Source organism: Protopterus annectens, chromosome 14.part0 (assembly GCF_019279795.1).
Source record: "Protopterus annectens isolate FY-2018-M chromosome 14.part0, PAN1.0, whole genome shotgun sequence".
NCBI classification, from domain to species: Eukaryota; Metazoa; Chordata; order Ceratodontiformes; family Protopteridae; genus Protopterus; species Protopterus annectens.
In genome coordinates, this window is record NC_056748.1 from 534512004 (window position 1) to 534531807 (window position 19804).

The window sequence follows — 19804 nt, forward strand, 5'->3', positions numbered from 1 at the left end:
ATATATACATATATGTGTATACATATATATATATATATATATATATATATGTGTGTGTATATATATATATATATATATATATATATATATATATATATATATATATATATATGTGTGTGTGTATATATATATATATATATATATATATATATATATATATATTTTTTTTTTTTACACTGAGTGATATGGGGGTATTAAAAAGCACCAGAGACTTAAGTGTGAAATTATCTGTGAATAGCACCTGTAATAGTTCATTTACATTCCCCCAAAATACTCTTATAGCAGGGCAATCATAGAACATATGAGCCCAGTCTATTATTTATGTCTGACTTACATTTGTTACAAATGTTCTGTTTTCTGTTGATTTTATTCATTAGTCGAGGAGTATAAAATGATCTGTGCATAAATCTCTATGTCTATAATTTGCATTTAAATGACAGCATTGTTTTCCCTGCCGATTCTAATATGTTTATTATGTTTTGTTCACAGGGAAGTTCATTGTTAATTGTGTAGAAATAATTCCAATAGCTTTCTGGGCAGCTATTCATTTCCTCTCTTATGATTCCGAATATAAAAGAAAGTTTGCCTGAATAAGTTTGCTTATGCTGCAAGACTGACTGAAAGTAGTCTAGTAATGCACTAGTACGTTTGGATGTTGGTGAGATCAAATCCATTTTATTGTCAATAAATAATCTGAGGGTTTGTATATCTAGCCATAAGGATTTGTCCAACTGAAATTCCTGTATTATCTGATCTACACTTTTAGCTTTACTGTTTGAAGTTAATTGAAACCAACATTTAAGTTAATTTTGTTTAAATAAAGTGATTTTAAGTCTGATGTTAACAAAGCTTGAGTAAATGCTATAGGCAATAGTAGAAATACATTCTTTATATCTAAGGTGTTTATATATGAAGTCTCTGAAGTTTGTTAGAATATTGCAAATGTAGCTGGTTGTGTGCTTGGGTGTTATATGTGTAGTAAAATAATCTTTTAGTATCCATAGCATTGGATTGTTTATTGTTTCTAGCTTCTTAATTAGTGGTCTCATTATTAGCTGCATAGCTGTTGCTTCTCAGCAAGTCTTCCATTTAGCTGAGTATAAAGATGTACAATTGTTCTAATTGTAGAAGAACTTGAATATAGGTTCAGATCTGGAAATGCTATTCCCCCCTTTGCTCCAACTGTTTAAATTTTGTTTAAGAGCTATTCTCGTTTTTCTGGGGAGACCAAAAGAATTTTAGTATCAAAGAATTTAACTTATTAGTAGATTTTTTTGGTAGAAAGTATCAAGATAGATTGGATAATATATAGGATCTTGGGTAGAATTATCATTTTTATGACTGTTAATCTTTCTTCTGTTGTGAATAAAATAGTGTTCCATTTTAGTAGTGGAGTTTGAATGTTTTCATAACCTCAATTATAATTTAATTGTGTTACTGATTTTATGCCTTTAACAAGGATGATTCCTAAGTAGGTAATCTGATCTGTACTGGATTTATATTTACTATTATCAATAGTTCTTTTATTTTTTGTTTGTATATATAGGTAAGATTTTGGTGTTATCATCATTAAAAGACAATCCAGACATCCTTTGAAATATATCGATGGACACAAATAATGTTATTGAGGAATCATTTCCCTTTGTACATCGTCTGCAAATAATTGGACTTTAGAAGTTAATTCCTTGTTAAGCTCTAGCCCCCTTCTACATTTTTATTTTTTTATATCACTGGCACATGGCTCCATAATTAGGGTGAATAATAGAGGTGAGAAAGGGCATCCTTGCTTGGTTCCTTTTAGGATAGGTACTTTGGTTCAAATGTATGATCCTATTTTAATATATGCTAAGGCTCCTTTATAGAGATGTTTTAGTAAATCAGTAAAACTTTTGGAGAAATTTAGACATTCTAGTAATATGAACAAATAGTCCCACTCTACTGAGTCGAATGCTGAATTTATGTCTAAGCTTATTAATGTCAAATGTTTCTTCTTTCTTTGGGAATAATCAATTAAGGCTAGAGTTCGTTTGTTGTTATCATAAGTACTTCTATTAATTACACAGCCTGTCTGGTCATCATCTATTAAATGTGGTAAGAATTTCTTTAATCTTTCAGTATATATATATTCATGAACATTTTATAATCCACATTCAATAGTGAGATGGGTCTATATGAGGAACAAAGTTTGGGGTCTTTATTAGGTTTCAGAATAGGCAATACAAATGTGCATTTCCAAGAAGGAGGCATTATGATGTCATTCTGAGCTGTATTGTAAACTTTGTGAAGTAAAGAGATGCCAATTTTGGGCACAAGTTTAAATAACTCGGGTATAATATTCCATCGTTTCCTGGTGCTTTATTTTAAGTTTGTTAATTTGGGTATATTATCTATATCTGCTAAGGAGATTTGTTTATCTATGACTTCTGCCTGTTACTTGTTGAGTTTGTTATAGAGATTTTTTATTAATAAATTCTACTTTAGATTACATGTTGTGTGTGGTTTGACTGATTCTGTGAAAGTGGTCTCTAAATTCATCTATCATATCTTGAATACTATATACCTCCTTCTTCCTCAAAGAATATAGCTCTTTAATATGATTATGTTTATTTATTCATTTAGTTTTGTTCTTAAGATTAGTTAAATGTTTAGGGTTTAATGAATAGGCAAGAAATTTGTATTTTTCTAAGATCATGGTCTTGTGATGAAGTATAACTCTATATTCCTCATTCATTTTGTCTATTTCATCTCTAATGTTTATAGATGTAAGCTTATCTTTATTTTTAAGATGTAACTTATCTAGTTTGTCTTGTATTATTTTTAAATTTTATCCCAAGACTTCCTTTTGTTAGAATACCATTTGTTTATTTGGCCATATAGATAAGCTTTCAAAGCATCCAATTTGTATGTCTAAATTGCTAGATGCTGAATTAAATACTGAATTTATACTTACAAAATTTTGTATTTCTACTTTTAAGAACATTTGAAAATCTTTTAATTCTGTAAGATATGCAGGAATTCTTTTTATTTGTACATTAGGTGTATGTTAAGCTCAAACGTAATAGAATTATGATCAGAAATTGGACAAGATATGATTTTACTGTTTGTTAAATCATTTATTTGTGTGAAGAGTAATATTCTTTCTGTTCTGGAATATGTTTTGTATCTGTTGGAAGAGAATGTGTGTTTTGTAACAAGCTCTGTTCTGTATAATCATGAATATCTTTTAGTTGAGTCCATGAATTTCGTTTTAGCCTGTGGTGTTATCTTTCTTTTCCCTAAGGTACTGGAGTCTTTTTTAATCTAGAATACAATTAAAATCCCCTGCCATGATGAAGTTTCTTTCAGACTGAGACACTACTTGATTTAAATGTTGTTTAATAGTATTAGTTCCTATGCTTGGTAACCAGCAGTTAACTAGTGTATAAAGCTTTCTAATTATTTCAATTATAACTAGACAAAGCATTCCTTTGTCATCTTGGTATGACTTAATTATTCTGGATAAAGGAAGTGATTTATTCCAGAGTATTGCTACACCCCTTTTCTTTTTTAAATGTTCTGAACTTGCAATGACTATATATTTGTTTGTGTTCAGAAATTTATTATCTTTCAGTAAATGAGTTTCTTGTAAAAAAAAAAAAAAAAAATCATGTCTGGTTTGTGTAAGGCTAGATATTTAAACAGACTCCCTCTTTTGATTGGGTTATTTAGACCATTTATATTGATTAATATGCCTTTTAACGTGGCCATTTTATATTTTTAACTGTATATAGACTTCTGTGGTGGTGCAGCGGTAGCATTGTTGCCTCACAGCAAGAGGTTCTCCCATTCTATTCTCGGCTCGAGTGCGGGGAGTGCCTTTTGTGTGGAGTCTGCATGTCCTCCCCACGGTTGGGTGGGTGTTCGAAAGACATGCGTAAATGGGCGTGCCTTCGTTGAAGGTTGAACGTCGAGCTGGCACCTCAGCGTTTGTGAAAATCTACTGCCAATCATTAGCAGACCGGAGTTCCATTGTGGTGACCCCTAACCGGGAAAAGCCAAAAGACAACAACATTAGTATAATTTGTATCTTTTCTATATCATGTATGTATTTTATGTATCCCTCTCTTGAATGAAAACCGTTTAATCTATAAACCAGTGGTTCCCAAACTTTTTTGATTTTTGGCTTCCTTGCTGAATCCTGGTTTTCCCAAGCCCCCCCCCCAGTGTGTGTGTGTGTGTGTGTGTGTGTGTGTGTGTGTGTGTGCGTGCGTGTGTGTGTGTGTGCGTGCGTGTGTGTGTGTGTGTGCGTGTGTGTGTGTGTGTGTGAGAGAGAGAGAGAGAGAGAGAGATAGGGATATATATATATATATATATATATATATATATATATATATATATATATATATATAAAAATATAATTTGCTCCCCATTTGGGGGGCCCCTGACATCTGGGGCAAGAAAAACTGAATAAAATGGCTTCGGCTGCATGTTTTATACCCCTGACGGTCTGACGTCATGGAAGAGGAGACAGCAACCGATGCAGGACCCAAGACTTTGATATTCAGGCCGACTGAGGGCAACCTGCCAGCAGATTACCCAAATGTAATGGACTGCAACAGTGAAACACGGAGAACATCCAAGTACAAGTTGTTCCCGTAGGAACAGTTAAACACGGTTTAGCGTGGTTATAGAGACGTTGATTAACAATGTTGGTGTTAAACAATAAGATAACTGTTGTCTATTTTCATTACGTTCCATTTTTGTTGCCCTGTACGAGTAAAGCTTGATATGTTCTAAAATAAGTTGTTTCTTTAAATTTTACTACTTTAAAATATCAAATACAGCCTTCCTGTACATCTTGAAGGAACAATTACCTTCAATGTATGAGAGAAAAATACACGAGGAAAAAAAAACCTTTTTACTATGAAGCAATAGTTTAAATCTTATAGCATCTATCATGTAGCATCATTTAGCCTGTATAATGCTTTAACATATCTTGAAGTGCAACATGTTCACAATGCCTTCAGTTTAGACTATCTTTCAAATAAATATTCACAAAATAATTAGAACATAACCTTGCTAACACATACAGAAGTGTCATTAGATGTAACTGAGTTTTACTTTGGCTGAGTGATCAATCTGAGGCTGTGAAACATTAGTTTTGTATAGCTACATGTAAAGATGTCAGTTAAAGCTTAAGGCTAGCAAGCAGTTTTCTGAAGTTATATTTTTTTCATAACCTGCCACACACTTAAAGATTCACTGCAGTATTAAACATCACTTATGCATAGGTATGCAGTCAGTTAAGCTAATGATATAATCAAATTAACTTACATTTCTTAAAAAAAATAAATAAGTATCAAAAAGTCGTAGTTTGCCTTTCTTTTGTCCATATGTTGTAATTCTCCTTGATCAACCTCTATTTTGAAGATTTGAGCAGTTCTGTAGTGTAATAAATGATGATTTGAAGTTAAAAACAGTTTCCCGATGATGTTCAGTCTGCAAGCTTACTGGTTTGCTTCGTCTCACTGCACTGACGTCAACAATGCACGTCGTGTTTATGAGGAACGAAGCATCTTAAGACATTTTAAGCTGTTTGAGTTGTTCGAGTTTGTTAAACCTCGTGGATTTTCAGCACGAGAAGATTTACAGTCCTAAAGTGGTCTCTGATGAAAATCAGCAGGAAAACCACCAACAAAAGGTTACACCATCTTTTTTTCCTTTCTGAATAGTAGCTTATGAGGGAATGGCTTTCAAGGTTTCTCACAGCCAGCATGAGTATATTACAGACTGCAGGCATTCACACAGAAGATATGAAGTACTGTACCACATCAAAATCATAGAAAATACATTTCCCCTTTGTTATTTATCATTCCCTCTCCCTACCCATTCTCCTATTTCATACAAGGCATTCTAAATAAGTGAGTGTTAAAAAAAGAAAAAAAAAACTCCGTGAAACTCAGACTTTATCCCATTTCCCCTCCAAATATATACCACATCAAGTTAGAAAGTTATTAAAGACATAACTCCAGAAAGGTATTTAAAGGCATGTTACATCAAAGCTGAGGATTATTTAAATATCTATTTATAAACCTCTATAAGGATGACTAGCACTCGGTAAAGAGTAAGGGAGATGTATATACATAAACTGAATGTATAACTGCTAAATCAGAACTTTTTTAGTCCATTTTACTTACATAGGGAGTTGTGCTTATATCTAAGATAATATGGGATCAAAATTATTTCTAGAATGTTTATATTTAAGGGATAGGTTACGTTATGTCAGTATTACTGTTTTATTATAATATGTAGAATCCAAGAATGACTATTTGATGCCATTACATTTATAATAATTAAACTAAACTTATGGGATATAGGTAGTTGTATAACTATTTCATTTTTATGCTAATAAACACTTACCTTACAGAGAAAGCACAACAGTACAAGGCTTACTTAATGACAGAGTACCCACAGGTATAACAAGATGTAAACTTATATCATGCTTTAGTTCATTTGTTTTTTAGTCTTTTTTTGTTTCTCTGTAGTTTTCCAGGTCGAGTTACATACCATTTTTTTAAGAGAAGGGTTTGCCTATTCCATTTCTTCTATTTTTTCTAGGATCTTATGATTTTTAACAAAAATCAGAGCTGAGTCTAAATCCTCAAATACCTTGGTCCTTCTGGGATGAAAATCTTCAGCTTTGAAGGAAACAGAAGGTTAGTCTTCACTTGTGCTTTCTTCAGTTCTTTTATCAAAGGTAAGAATATTTTCCTTTTGGCTATTACCATGGATGAACAGTCATTGTCAAAATGTATTATTGTGTCACTGAATTTTATTGGAGACTTGGTCCATGCAGTTTTTAAAACTGATTCTTTACCAAATGAGGAAATAAATTTGCCAATAACAGATCTAGGCTGTTTTTTATTGATGGTATTAATAGCAGTTAGTGACTGGTGAGCCCTTTTTATACCAAATGACATAGCTTCTTAAAATCTAGAGTTTTTGGTAGCCATGAAGTAAGAAAACTTGTCATGTTATTTCCTTCTATATTCTCAGGTAATCCAAATATCCTTAAGTTGTTTTGACGAGATCCGTTTTCAAGAAGTTTATTTTGTAGCATGGTGTTTTGCTTAGGTTTATTTTGTAGCATGGTGTTTTGCTTAAGTAAGAACTCTACATTATTTTCACTTTCTATTATTCTGCCATCCGTATCATTTAGTGCTTCTTCTATGCCTGTTATTTGGATTTCTTGCTGTTTTAAGTCCTCATGAAGTAGATCCATTTGTTTAGTAGTTTTTCTTTAAAGTTATCTATTTTATCTATTTTATCAATCTTCGTAGTTAGATCCTGGATGTTTATTATGAGAGTTTGAAGTTCTCTTTTGAGGCTGGATTCTTGACTGCTGGTCTTTGTGAAGCTCATGTTGAATTTCTTCTTCAGATGAGAAGTAGTTTTCCAAGTATATTTTTGACAGGAAAATCTGCCTTCCTTTTATTTATTTATTTTTTATAAATATTGTTGTAGATGATGTTGATTACTATATGTTTAGACAAAAAAGTTCCAAATATTCCAGTGTAGATAAGATTTCTTTAGTGGAGCTATTGAATTCTGCTGCTACTCTGTGCCCATCTTGGCCACGCCTCCTTTAATGTCTCACAATAGCATTTCTTGAGAATACAACTGCACACACTTCAAAACCAGAGTCAAATAAGAAATTATTTCATTCATATAAGAATTTTGCTCTACAGGTAAAGATGCAGCAAAATCATCCAAACTGTATGCACACTGTAAAATACATTTCCACATATAGCTTTGAAAATTTAACAGTGTAAAGGTTTGAATATTAGAAAGAGATATACTTTTGCTCTGAAGATCTAATCATTTCCCCTTTGTCAAAGGGTACTGGTTTAGATGAATCCAAGGACTTTTTTACTTGAGCAGGTAGCTAGAAAACTTCAGATGGATCAGCAGTCAAATGAGATGAGAGCTGTCATATCAGAAAACAGACTATATTTTCGCTAAACCTTTTTAGGGACTGCTGGAGCAGACACTAGCGTCCTGCAGGCAGCTTTATAAACATCTTCCAAGGCTGGTAAGGGGGGGTAGCCACAAAACTGGGCATCTCATCTTCTATACAGTCATCTACCTTGCCTAGCCCTAGAGTAGCTCCCAATTGTGCCAAAGCAAAAAGATCACTCAATCTCCTGAGGAAAAGTGAATACTTAGGTTCATAGATTAGTACTAAGCTAACTGACCCTGCGAGTCATTTTAAGCCTAGCCAATTATCCCTTGTGAGACTCAAACCCTGCACCTTGTGTTTGTAACCATTAGGCCACCCTCCCAACTTGTTTGGACTAAATTCACCTTCTTAAGAATCAGAGTGACTGGACACGAATGTCAACTAAGAAATCACCATTGTCCTCATCAGATTCCCCATCATTCTCTGGAAAAACAGAAAGGTCTCCAGCCAAACTAGCACTAGAGTCACGTATGGGAAAACGACCACAATAATTAGCTGTCGGTAGAACACCCTTAGTCAAGGAAACCACTTCAGCCTTATAAATACAGCTATAACCAGATTATCAGCTGTATAACAAAGCTTTTACTTGTAAACTTCACTACTAGATAAAATATCTGGGGACAGGGGTGTCTTACCCTGGGCTACTCCTGCACCTAAAGATTTCATGCGCCCATACCTGTGCCAGGTACTGGAGCAGCCCTGGAGGATGTGTCTAACCCTGTTCCATAAAGGCTGGAAAAGCTACACTAGAAGGAAACCAGGCAAAAAGTAAGTGGTCTGCATGCCAAGCAGGTGCCCCAAAAGAATCATTAACTGTACACTGAGACATAAAAAGCCAGAGTTCAAGAGAGTTGTTCACAGTTTAAGTCTGCCCCGATTCCAAAGGACCTGCTCTCAGTGCAAGTAACTTTGATGCAAGGCCCATTTATAAACAGACTTTCATCAGAGGCCATATTACAAGAGACTCACTCTCAAAGTAATCAGTTATACTGCCAGTGAGTCTCCTGGAATTGAGCCTATAAATATATATGGGTCTACTTCACATAATCGAACATCCAAATGTTCGACTTATATGGCCAAGACCATATGATCGAACATTTGAATGTTCGACAATGTGAAGAAAAGAAAAAAAAGTGCTGTGCCCCCACACCCCCCGCTATTTAAATATACCAACTCCAAGATCGCATTACATTGCAGTAAAGGGAAATCTTCCCATTCTGCGCTCCATGGAGATCCCCATTCAGACCATTCAAACTTTTAAAAGTTCAATCATATGGTCTTGGCCATACGAAAGTCAAGCTTTTAAATGTTCGACATACACACACACACAGACACACACAGACACACACAGACACACACACAGACACACACACAGACACACACACAGACACACACACACAGACACACACACAGACACACACACAGACACACACACAGACACACACACAGACACACAGACACACACACAGACACACAGACACACAGACACACACACAGACACACAGACACACACACACACAGACACACACACACACACACACACACACACACACACACACACACACACACACACACACACAGACACACACACACACACACAGACACACACACACACACACACAGACACACACACACAGACACACACACACACACAGACACACACACACACACAGACACACACACACACAGACACACACACAAGTTAGGATCTATCATGTCAGGGGAGTATGAAAACCAGCCAAGATAATACATTTCTAGTAACAAGTATGCCCCCACAAAACTAAAATATGCCAGGCTATCCTATTATCATTAAAGTGTGTTCAGAATTGTATACCTGACAGAAGTTAAAGAACTTCCAGTTCACAAAGTCCAATCACAAAGTCCAAACATCAAAGTAACCAATGTATCAAACCAGTTTTAAAAATTAGCTGCATACACTTTAACCATGTTAATCTACTATAAAATAACACTTAATTGCAATTTAAACTATACTTTCGGGTAAGAGAGAATAACACCTCCACAGTCCATACAAACAACTCTGATCACAGTAAAAATCAATCACGATCCAGTGTTAAAAACACAGAGCAGAATTCATACATATAGCAAATGATGTATAAATGGTGAAAACATTCTTCTGCAATATTTTCCCGTCAAACAATGAAATTAGAACAGAGTAACAGTAAACATAGGAGTGATTAATTTGCAGTCGAGTACATTAGACAGCCCCTATCGTCTAACAGCATACATACATTTTGCATTTTGAGAAAATCTGAGTTTCCTCAGAAACAGGAAAGAAAAAAAGCATTTGTCAAAGACAGAAGCCATATAAACACTGCTACAGGCAGAACTTCCCACAAAAATTACTTGAAACAATGACAGGAATAAAATATTAAATATAAATCTAGTAATAAAATGAGAGGAAGATGTCCCCAGTTGGGGCTTATCTGAGAAGTATACTGGGAAAAAATCAGCACTGGATCCTGTGTAGAGTAAAAGGACTTTTTTCATTTGAGAGAAAGAAAGACTAAACACTCACTTCCTGTCACAGCAGAAGGCTTCCCTCTCAAGATATGCTGAACTAATCAGCTGTCAAAGGAAGGGAAGGAGGGGAGTCTGAGCTTTTGAAAGCTGTCCATTACTGGACTACCTTGGCAGAAAACCCAAAATGCCATGAAGGTAACTGAAAATATGAACACTGCCATTGTTAAGGCATTTACTTGTGGCTTCCATACATAAGAACTTTTTTTTTCTGAGGGGGAAGACAAGTTTCAGCTGTACTGTTAATGATGCCAAAACGTGCTGGGCCTTTACTGAAAGGCTACGGTCTACAGGTGAAGTCTGACATAGAGATTTGTTTAAAAGAAGGTGGAAAATATAAATGATAATGTTACAGGTGGTTGCGTGTGTTGCCATTTACCAACAAAGAGGAAAGTATCCAATTTCATACATTTACATGATATCCTATCTTGGTCCTTCTTTAGCATTTGATAAAGTGGATTACTGCTCTTCTGAACCATCTGGATTATTAATGCAATATTTCTGGTGTTGTCCTACACTGGGCTTGGCTTTCACCTCTTTGGACACACCAAAAGAGTGGTATCTGACATGACATCCTCTTCTTCCCACCTCCATTCCTGTTCCTCCCTTTGTCACTGTATACTTGATACCAATGAGTGCTGTTACTCATTCAAAACTATTATATCATCACAGTTATACTGACAACTCTTAGTTCTATGTCTTGTTCCCTCAGGATTCGGTGATCTCTCCAAACTACCTAGCAAGCAACTTGGAATGCATCCAAAACTAGATGATTAGCAATCAGCTTAAGATCCAAACAAGATGGTAGCAATGGTTGTTCACACAGCACTTAGCAACTCTTTACTGCCAGTTTTCTTTCCTGATTTTTTTTTTTTTTTTTTTTTTTTTTTTTTTTGTTTTAACAGTTAGGACAAGCTGAGTTTTGTGTCAGAGGTGCTCGACATAGGGGTGATTATTGATAACAGGTTGTCACCAAAAGACCAGATCTCAACTGTTATCTGGTTTTCCTGTTTCCATCTTTGAATGCTACCATGATAAGGTGTCTTATACCCATCCTCTGATCTCCCTACTGTACCACATACATTTTGTCACCTGCCGGTTAGACTACTGCAATGCGCTATACCTAGGGCTTCCTAACACAGGACTTGTTCACTTACGTAGCTGCAGAATTTTGCAGTTTGGTTACAGACTTGGGGTTTTAGATACCAACACATTACACTGGTTCTACTCTTTCAAACAGCAAATACACAATATTCTCATGTTGGTCTAACCAACCCTGCATTTGAAACCACTATTTTCTAGGACAAACTCGTTATCGGAGCTCAACCTCCCAGGGGCTGCTAGCTGTTCTCTCATTTCAAGGTTCTCATCCAACTCTTCCAGTTTTAATCATACTCCCAAAGCATCCCTTTTTGAATTGGCCTACATTTCAGCCACCTTCTATTTTTGCATGTGGGTCCTACAGTTGCCCTACTACATGGCTCATAACAACGTACATTTTTATCTGGTTTTGTGTTCAACCATCTACTGTTTGTGGGGTTAACTTGCTGGTTCAACTGTATTACTTAATTTTGGTTTGTTCATCTTAATTTTTATTTTGTAGCATGTCTATTTTATTTTCACATTTGATTTTTACAGCATCTGTATGCAGATGCTTAAATAAAATTGAAACTGAACATGAAGCTGAAATCTATGAAAGAGAATCCAGCTCCTACCACTGTCAATTAATGGGTGATTGGGGTAATTATATAAAATGTTTTATTTTTCCGCTTAACTACATTTCATTGATATTAAAAAAAAAACAAAGCTGAATCTAAACCCTACATCCGAAAACAAAGACTTCACCTGAAAATAAATTAACTGTGAGCATATACTTCCACTTTATACTTAGGTCATACAGTCTTAAAATTCTAGCATGCAACAAAGTTGGTGCATTGAAAGCATAACGGACATTAAAAGTAAATTACTACACAGCTTAGCCATCAGAAAAGTAATTTTAAGTACAAATAATGCACAAACTAAATGGGTGTGAAAGTCTACTGGCCTGTGTTTGCTTATGGATAGTTAACAGAGTAATCTTAATGCAATATTCAAACAGAACAGATAAAAAAATCCTGCTTAAGAATATATATGCAACATAAAATCATTGCTAGGAATAATTTCTCCAACTTGCTCAAAAAATACATAAATAATGTAAAATCAATGTTGGGAATCATTTGTCCAACTTGCTCAAAAAAAAAAAATACATAGAGAAAGAAAGAAATAAAGGAAAACAAGGCAGGCAACTTTAGATCTCTACAGCCAAACAGGCACTGTTGGGCTTTAAATAACTGAGTGGATAAGTAGATTTGTTGCAATCCATTCTTACAAAGGAACTTAAAATGTAAAATGAAAGGCATCGGTTATGTTAACTTCCAAGAAAACAACTCAATATAGAAATATACACCCGATCTTAATAAAATTATACTTTTTATACTGATTGAGTGTGATGGCTTAAAAAAAGATTTTAACTAGTATTTTTGTGTAAATATGCTCTGGAGAAAGTTTCTATGGGAGGAACAGCTGGAAAATATTCGTCTCGTTGCTGTCTCAAACTTTCTTTTTCTCAAGACTTCAACAGTTCCAAGGTAGGAGGACCAAAAAGAAAGTTTGAGGTTTAATATGTTCTGATAGATTCTTAGACACCAATAAGGCATATGTATGCATATGACTAACAGTTTCGGCAACTCCAGTAAGCAGCATATACTGCATCATAACCGCATTTTAGTGCCAAACATCTCACAGATTTCATGCTCTTCATCTTCAAAAACAAATTTTAAGGAAATGGAGAAGTTTGTTATTTCCAATTTCTAAAATCTGAACAAAAACATATTCTGAGGGGACTGTATATAAGCTAACCAAATAAGCTCTTACTGTCAAAATTCAAGAGGTATAAAACCTCTTGCTGACCTTTCCAAAATCCTAAGAATAAGTACTTTCAAGAATGAGGTACATAACGTCAGCCTCAGAAGCTGAAGGAACAGCTAAAATAGCAAGATCCAATTTTAAAATAAAAATAAGGGCTTTCCTTACCAAATCTTATTAAAATCTGCAAACGTGTGCTTTTATCATGTTCTGTAATCCCTGTACTGTTCTTTGGTTTGTGACATCAAGAGGAAGAGGATTCCAACAAGTGGGCCACATTCAAGAGAAAGCCTTCTCCCATGGCTGGTCTAAAAGCATACCTTTTTAAAGCAACATTGTCAGTATTGCTTAAGTAGCAAAAAAGAAGTTCTAAACATTAGTTTTTCAGGCACAGTGATGGACAATGTTGTACATTAAGTATCCTGAAGAGAACTGTGGTAAGTACTCCTGAAGAGAACTGTGGTAAGTACTGTGTTAAGTACTAAGGTTGTGCTTTTGGTTACACACAACCAGTGCATTTTCTGCAGTAGGTGACTCTTCCAGGTTCCAAGTTCAGCAGAGATAAGAATCTGAATCTGCATAGTTTATCACCAGATTTTGTACAAGGCTGACAGTTGTAGAAAGAAGGGCAGAACTTAGCTAGGCTTGTAGGGCCATTAGCCTAGTAACATCCTATGATCAAGAGTATTCAAGCTTAAGCAGCAGCATTTATTTTTGTGGTCAGAGATTTTCTGACCTCTGGTGATTCGGGGGTTAGCAAGTTTAATACAGCAGAGTTTACTTGTACCATGCAGGCAGAGGCTTTTCTGAAGAAGTGTAACCGTGAGTTACTCCAAGGCAAAAAAGTGTGCCACTTCTAAGGCAAAATGCGAGTTATGCCTACATGCTATAAATACCCATCACTCCACTTTGCGCCTCTGGAAAGAAGGCAACCCTATTACCATGATTTAGAACAGATGACAACAGTGAAGATGCGAGTGACAGCTGAAGCTCTATCCTGCAGTCTTAATGGTTGCACCTCCTCTACACACTAATTTTTTCCCCCTTCGCATCATTTTCAGTCCTCACATTATCCCACTCAGGGTAGCTTGGAAGATGAACTTATCTTGACACACAACGGACATAAGCGGACACACTAACTCTGGATGAGTTAGTGGCACCACAACATAACACAAACAACAACTGTTTGAAATTACATTTCTTGAGAGGCCACTACATGTCAATGTAATTTTTATGACCATTGGCAAAGTACACATGCTAATCTTCCAAATGAAACTTGATACCTACACAGGAGTTTTCAAATAAACATCTGCTTTAGGGGTCACACATTAAGGTACATCATTTTTCAAGAATATTAAATTTAAGATTTTCAGAATATCTGCATCCTCTCACTACCATAGCTGATGCTTAAAACTGGCTTAAGTTTTCCTTTTCACTAAAGCCAAAACTTAGTCTGTCATATTATGACAATTTAACACATTTTAAAGGTGACAGCCTGAATGAGCTGAGGGGGGAAAATGTGTCATGGATATCATAGCAGCATTACTACCACAAAATGAGTAGACTCTGCAAAGGAGACTTGTGAGGTGTGCAACAAATAAGAATGGTCTCTGGATTAAATATTACGACGGGATACAGATTCTGAGATTTGTGTGGACAGTATCTGCTTTCTTGGGAAACTTATTAAAATTACCAGAACTCTGCTTTGTTGCCAGGCCAAGCAGACTTTAAGGAGGAAATGGACTTGTCAATTTTGGTGAAGCTTTAGCTGAATAAGTATATCTGAAGCCATTAAGGCATGAGTTTGTATTTGAAGATGGTTTCTGTTTGTGGTGTTAGTTTGATTTCCAGAAGCCATTTGGGATTCCTGGTGATGGTTACTTAGAGTATGCAGGCATAACTCACACTTGCATTACAGCAAACATGATAGAGTTATGCCTGCATACTGTAAGCACTCTTTGCCATTGATGCTTTACAGCACAGCTTTAAACTGCCACTGTACTTTGTCCACTGAGGGGGTCAACAGTTATCCCTAACTATTTTTCATGCAATACCAAATTGTTGTTGTTTAGTGTGTTTTTAAGGCAAATTGGTTAGGTATTACCTATTTTTTATAAAGCGGAAATGCTATGACTGTTGATATCATGGAGCTTATGAACAGTGCGTTTTGAGATATCCGGTGGTGCTTTGAAAGTCGGCCTCTAGTCAGATCAAATCTCTGGTGCACACATGTTCAGTCCTATCAAAAACGTAATCTTGGAGTTAAGCAATGACACCTGAACCACAGTTAAGCCTTTGCAATTCTTGTACCAGTAGTGAATGATAAACAGATTTGTAAGCAGAAGTCATGTTCATGAAAACAGCACCCATTAAAAAGGCCATTATATTCATGATGTTATAAATGTGATCTGACTGTACAAACTGCAGTCACACTGCTGAAACTGCACTAGAAACGGCATTCAGAATCACTTAGCAAGCTATACTCATTTATATGGTCAAGAACTTGGAAGTGGATTCATTTTTCAAATATCCTGGTAATGGTGCATATACTTTTGTAACTAGCTTATAGTAGGACATTGAGGGAGGAGAGGCAATTAAGTACAGTGATAACGTGCGAGTGTGCGTACAATCCCAGTTGAGGCAAGTTAGCATGGTATGGTAATAATGGCTTTGAAATCTGAGCGGTGACTAGATTCAAAAAGGCTAGATGCCGCATGCACAGTCTGGATCCTGTTTTTTTTTCTTCTAACTAATATATTGACAACTTTGGGGAGATATATATATATATTAATGGGATGATGTTACACAGACAGCTATTTTGTACATCAGAATTACTCTGCTGAGCAGTCAAAGCATGCACTACTGCAACGCTGCCTGAGTAGCTAGGAAGCTTTTGCATTTATCAGCAAAGGAGGTATCCAAGCAGCAGAGTAACTGTGATGTTTGCCCATTATCTCACCTGTTAGCTCTTTAAAACATTTCCAGAAGAGCACAGGACTGCATATAATGGTAGCTTGTTTGTTTCTAATAAATGTTACTTTTGCAAAGTTGCTAGCAATTCCACAGTTTTTCTTCAGTCAGGAATTCTTTTGCAGAGACGTAAAACTGTCTTCATCATGTCACAGTTAACCAGAAGAATCGTGTAATATTTCACAGAAAGCCAAAGTGACATACTGTACAAAAACTGGAAAACAAAAAGACAGCTTCATGCATAAATATGGCAAGTACCCCTTACATTTTGTATTTGGTAATCTTGAGGCTATTTTAAGCAAGCATTAATGCCTGATGTGGTGTGTGTTATTGTGCAATAATGCACATCCAGGGGTATTCCAAGGTCTGGATTTGCAGGCAGAGGGGCTCTACACCTCTGGAAAGACATTATTTACACAATAATACACATCTTAGTCGGGCATTACTGTATTTAGAGAATGGGGCATCTGTGAAACTGTTTTGTACTTATTTTTATTACTGTATAATTTTTTTAAAATATTTTTTGAAGTAAAATACTTTGTCTAATGTTTCAATCCTGCTGTAGTGTACACACAATGGTTGTTCATGTATTTTACTTACATTTATATAACTTATATTTTGGATCTATTTAATCTCTCCCAAAAAAAAACAGACACACACACACACACACATTCAAAAGTGCAGAGAAATGCTCAAATGGGTCTCCTCCAGAAGACTGAAAAACCAAAAGATTGAATCCCAAAAGATTGAAAATTCAAAATACTGAATGATGGAATTTGCCCCTTTCTCTATTGTTGTGCAACCTTGGAGTTGGTATATATAGTTAATAGGGGGTATGGGGGCTTGCCCCTGCATTAAAAATGTGTTCAGTATTTTGAATTTTCAGTCGTTTGGGATTCAGTCTTTTGGTTTGTCAGTCTTCTGAAATAGACCAGCTCAAACATATACACAGGAACACACATTCAGAAATGCAGACACACACACACACCAATTACAACCACTTTGTGAGTAAGCACGTTTTCAGATATCTCAGATTAAAAAAAAAATCAATCACAAAATGCACGGTATTGCAAGCTGCCCCACCCCCCACACAAGCACATGAGCACACAAGCACACGCTCTCACACACATTTCAATCATTAATGCCACACATTAGGAGTTCCATGGCTACATGCTGATGGACTGCCTGCTACCATCAATGTGCTCTCTCTCTCTCACGCTTTCATGGATGCGCACGGACACACACACACTTTTATTAACTTTTTATCTTAATTTTAATAAAGTGCTGTTTAGCAAATGGTGACCATTATTTTTACTGTCTAAGGTTCATTGCAGCATATGACTCCATGAAGCAACAGACTTGTTTTTCAATGGGCATTACCTGTACAGTAACACCTTGCTGGAGAACATTTGCTCTCCAATCAGGGTGGTGACATACAGGTCACCCATTTTCTAAAGGAAAGCATTCTGTGTTAAAAAGAACTTGATGGTTAGGGAAATCTGACCTTTAAGTGACTTGATCAGAGACATACAACTTATAAATCAAGACAGTATAACCAAACTTACAAAAAAAATAATCATAATCATCTCAGAACTTAAATCTTCTGTGCTAAACTTTTACTATGATTACAAAGGAAAGGTGTCAAATACAGCAATGTAAAACAACTAGAAATATATGTACAAATAACAGCTCAGCATTTTTATTACCTGATAGACTTCAGTCCAGAATCTGTGTTTAAGTTGTTTCTTTGTCTTTCTCAGATGTTTGTTGTTTTTAAAAGTATCCAAATGAGTTAGGACCCCCATTATTTTTGGAAAACCATGCACCTGGCAAATATTGAGAAACTCAAAGGTCTCCATTTCAAATCCAAAACTTGCATCAATAAGCATTAGAACCTAAAAAAAGATTAGATAAAAAAATCTTACTCGTGCACTTAGAATGCTACACTGGTACACAATGAACATCTTCACAATAAAAGTAATACTCTGCAATAATAAAGATTAATACAGCCAAACAGAAAGCAGCTATTTACCAAACTTCCTTTACAAGGCATGTTTAATAAATTCCTTCTTCTCAGATGATGGACCTCAATTTATATTTCAACTCTCATACATCCCTACTCCTGTCCTATGTCCGAATTCTTCTTTACAATTCATTACTTTAGGATTCTACACTACTTATTTAATTTGGCTGCAAAACGTATGGTGTCACTTAGTAGTAGCTCAAAACCTTATTATGGCTACTCATTTTGTTAAAATTAAGTCAACCATTTTCTAAAAATGGTATGGGTCTCTGGTGATCACAAAATGGATCCATTTGGATCAGTGCTTTAAGTAAGTAAATTAAATTAAATTTAATTTAATAAATAATGCATATGTACTTGTGATACCTGCTGAAAAGTATCCATCTGAAAGATTCCCAGGGAAGTCCAAATGTGCAAACCTATACTTTACATTAAGGAATGCCACATGTAGCAGAATTCCAAGCAGGTCTGTTACGGTGCCACAAAGTACATAATGTAAACAAAGTTTAACATAATAGATGCTCTAATAAACTGCTGAGCTAGCCTAAGTTACATGTATTCTACGCCAAATGCAACTGGTCAGCTTCACAAAGCCAAGGGCACCTTCCATGAGCTTCAACTGTGAGGACAGCTGGTGCAGGAAAAGTTTCAGATAATTCTTATGCCTGGGAGGGGGGCAAGTGTCTTGAAGAACTATGCTAGTAAGTTAATGAAATAACTATATGCAAAAAAAAAAAAAAGTGGACAAACCCACACCCCGGCAGCACTAAAAAATGAGACAAAAATGTGAATGGAGGGAGAAGATGCAACTGTGATCTACAGAACATCTACTGTCATGGTAAGTTTTACTTGTACTTAGTTCAAACACAGACCACTGTTGCAGCAGACTAAGCTATATGGGCAGAATGCCACAACTTAGGAAAGAAAAAGGGAGGAAGCTAATAAACTAAGAAGCCAAGACTCGGGGATAATGGTCCTACAAAAAGCCTGTTCTGGACCTGGAAAAGGAATCCCGTTTCTACTGCTTTGTAAAAGTGTACACATAGGGTTGTCTCTCTGCCAACAGGGCACTTCAAGGAGTCCACCCCTTTGCAGAAAACCATCAAAGAAGCCAAAGGCCTTGTAGAAAGGGCTTCAATCATGCCTGGATGTGACTTATTGTGATGAGTATTGTGAAGGCTGCCAGCCTAGTCAGATAAAATTTTATAGATAATTCTATCATTTGTAAATATGAATGCTGAAATACAAACTTGTTTTCTTAAATGAAAGAATATGCTGTGAAATGTTGAACGTAAAACAATGTAGCAACATTGCCATCTGCTGTAAAGAAAGCCAGGTCAAGCATTTCTAGTCTGTCCTTTGAAATTAAA

General features: G+C 35.7%; 1 protein-coding gene across 1 annotated transcript in view; it reads right to left on the minus strand.

The window, feature by feature from the left end:
* The window catches only part of BMS1 (BMS1 ribosome biogenesis factor), a gene marked incomplete in the record, with an annotated part of 1196647 nt that overhangs the window by 926331 nt on the left and 250512 nt on the right, over positions 1-19804 (minus strand). Inside the window, 1 exon segment of the mRNA XM_044056283.1 lies at positions 18118-18306. Coding sequence (XP_043912218.1) covers positions 18118-18306 — 189 coding nt within the window.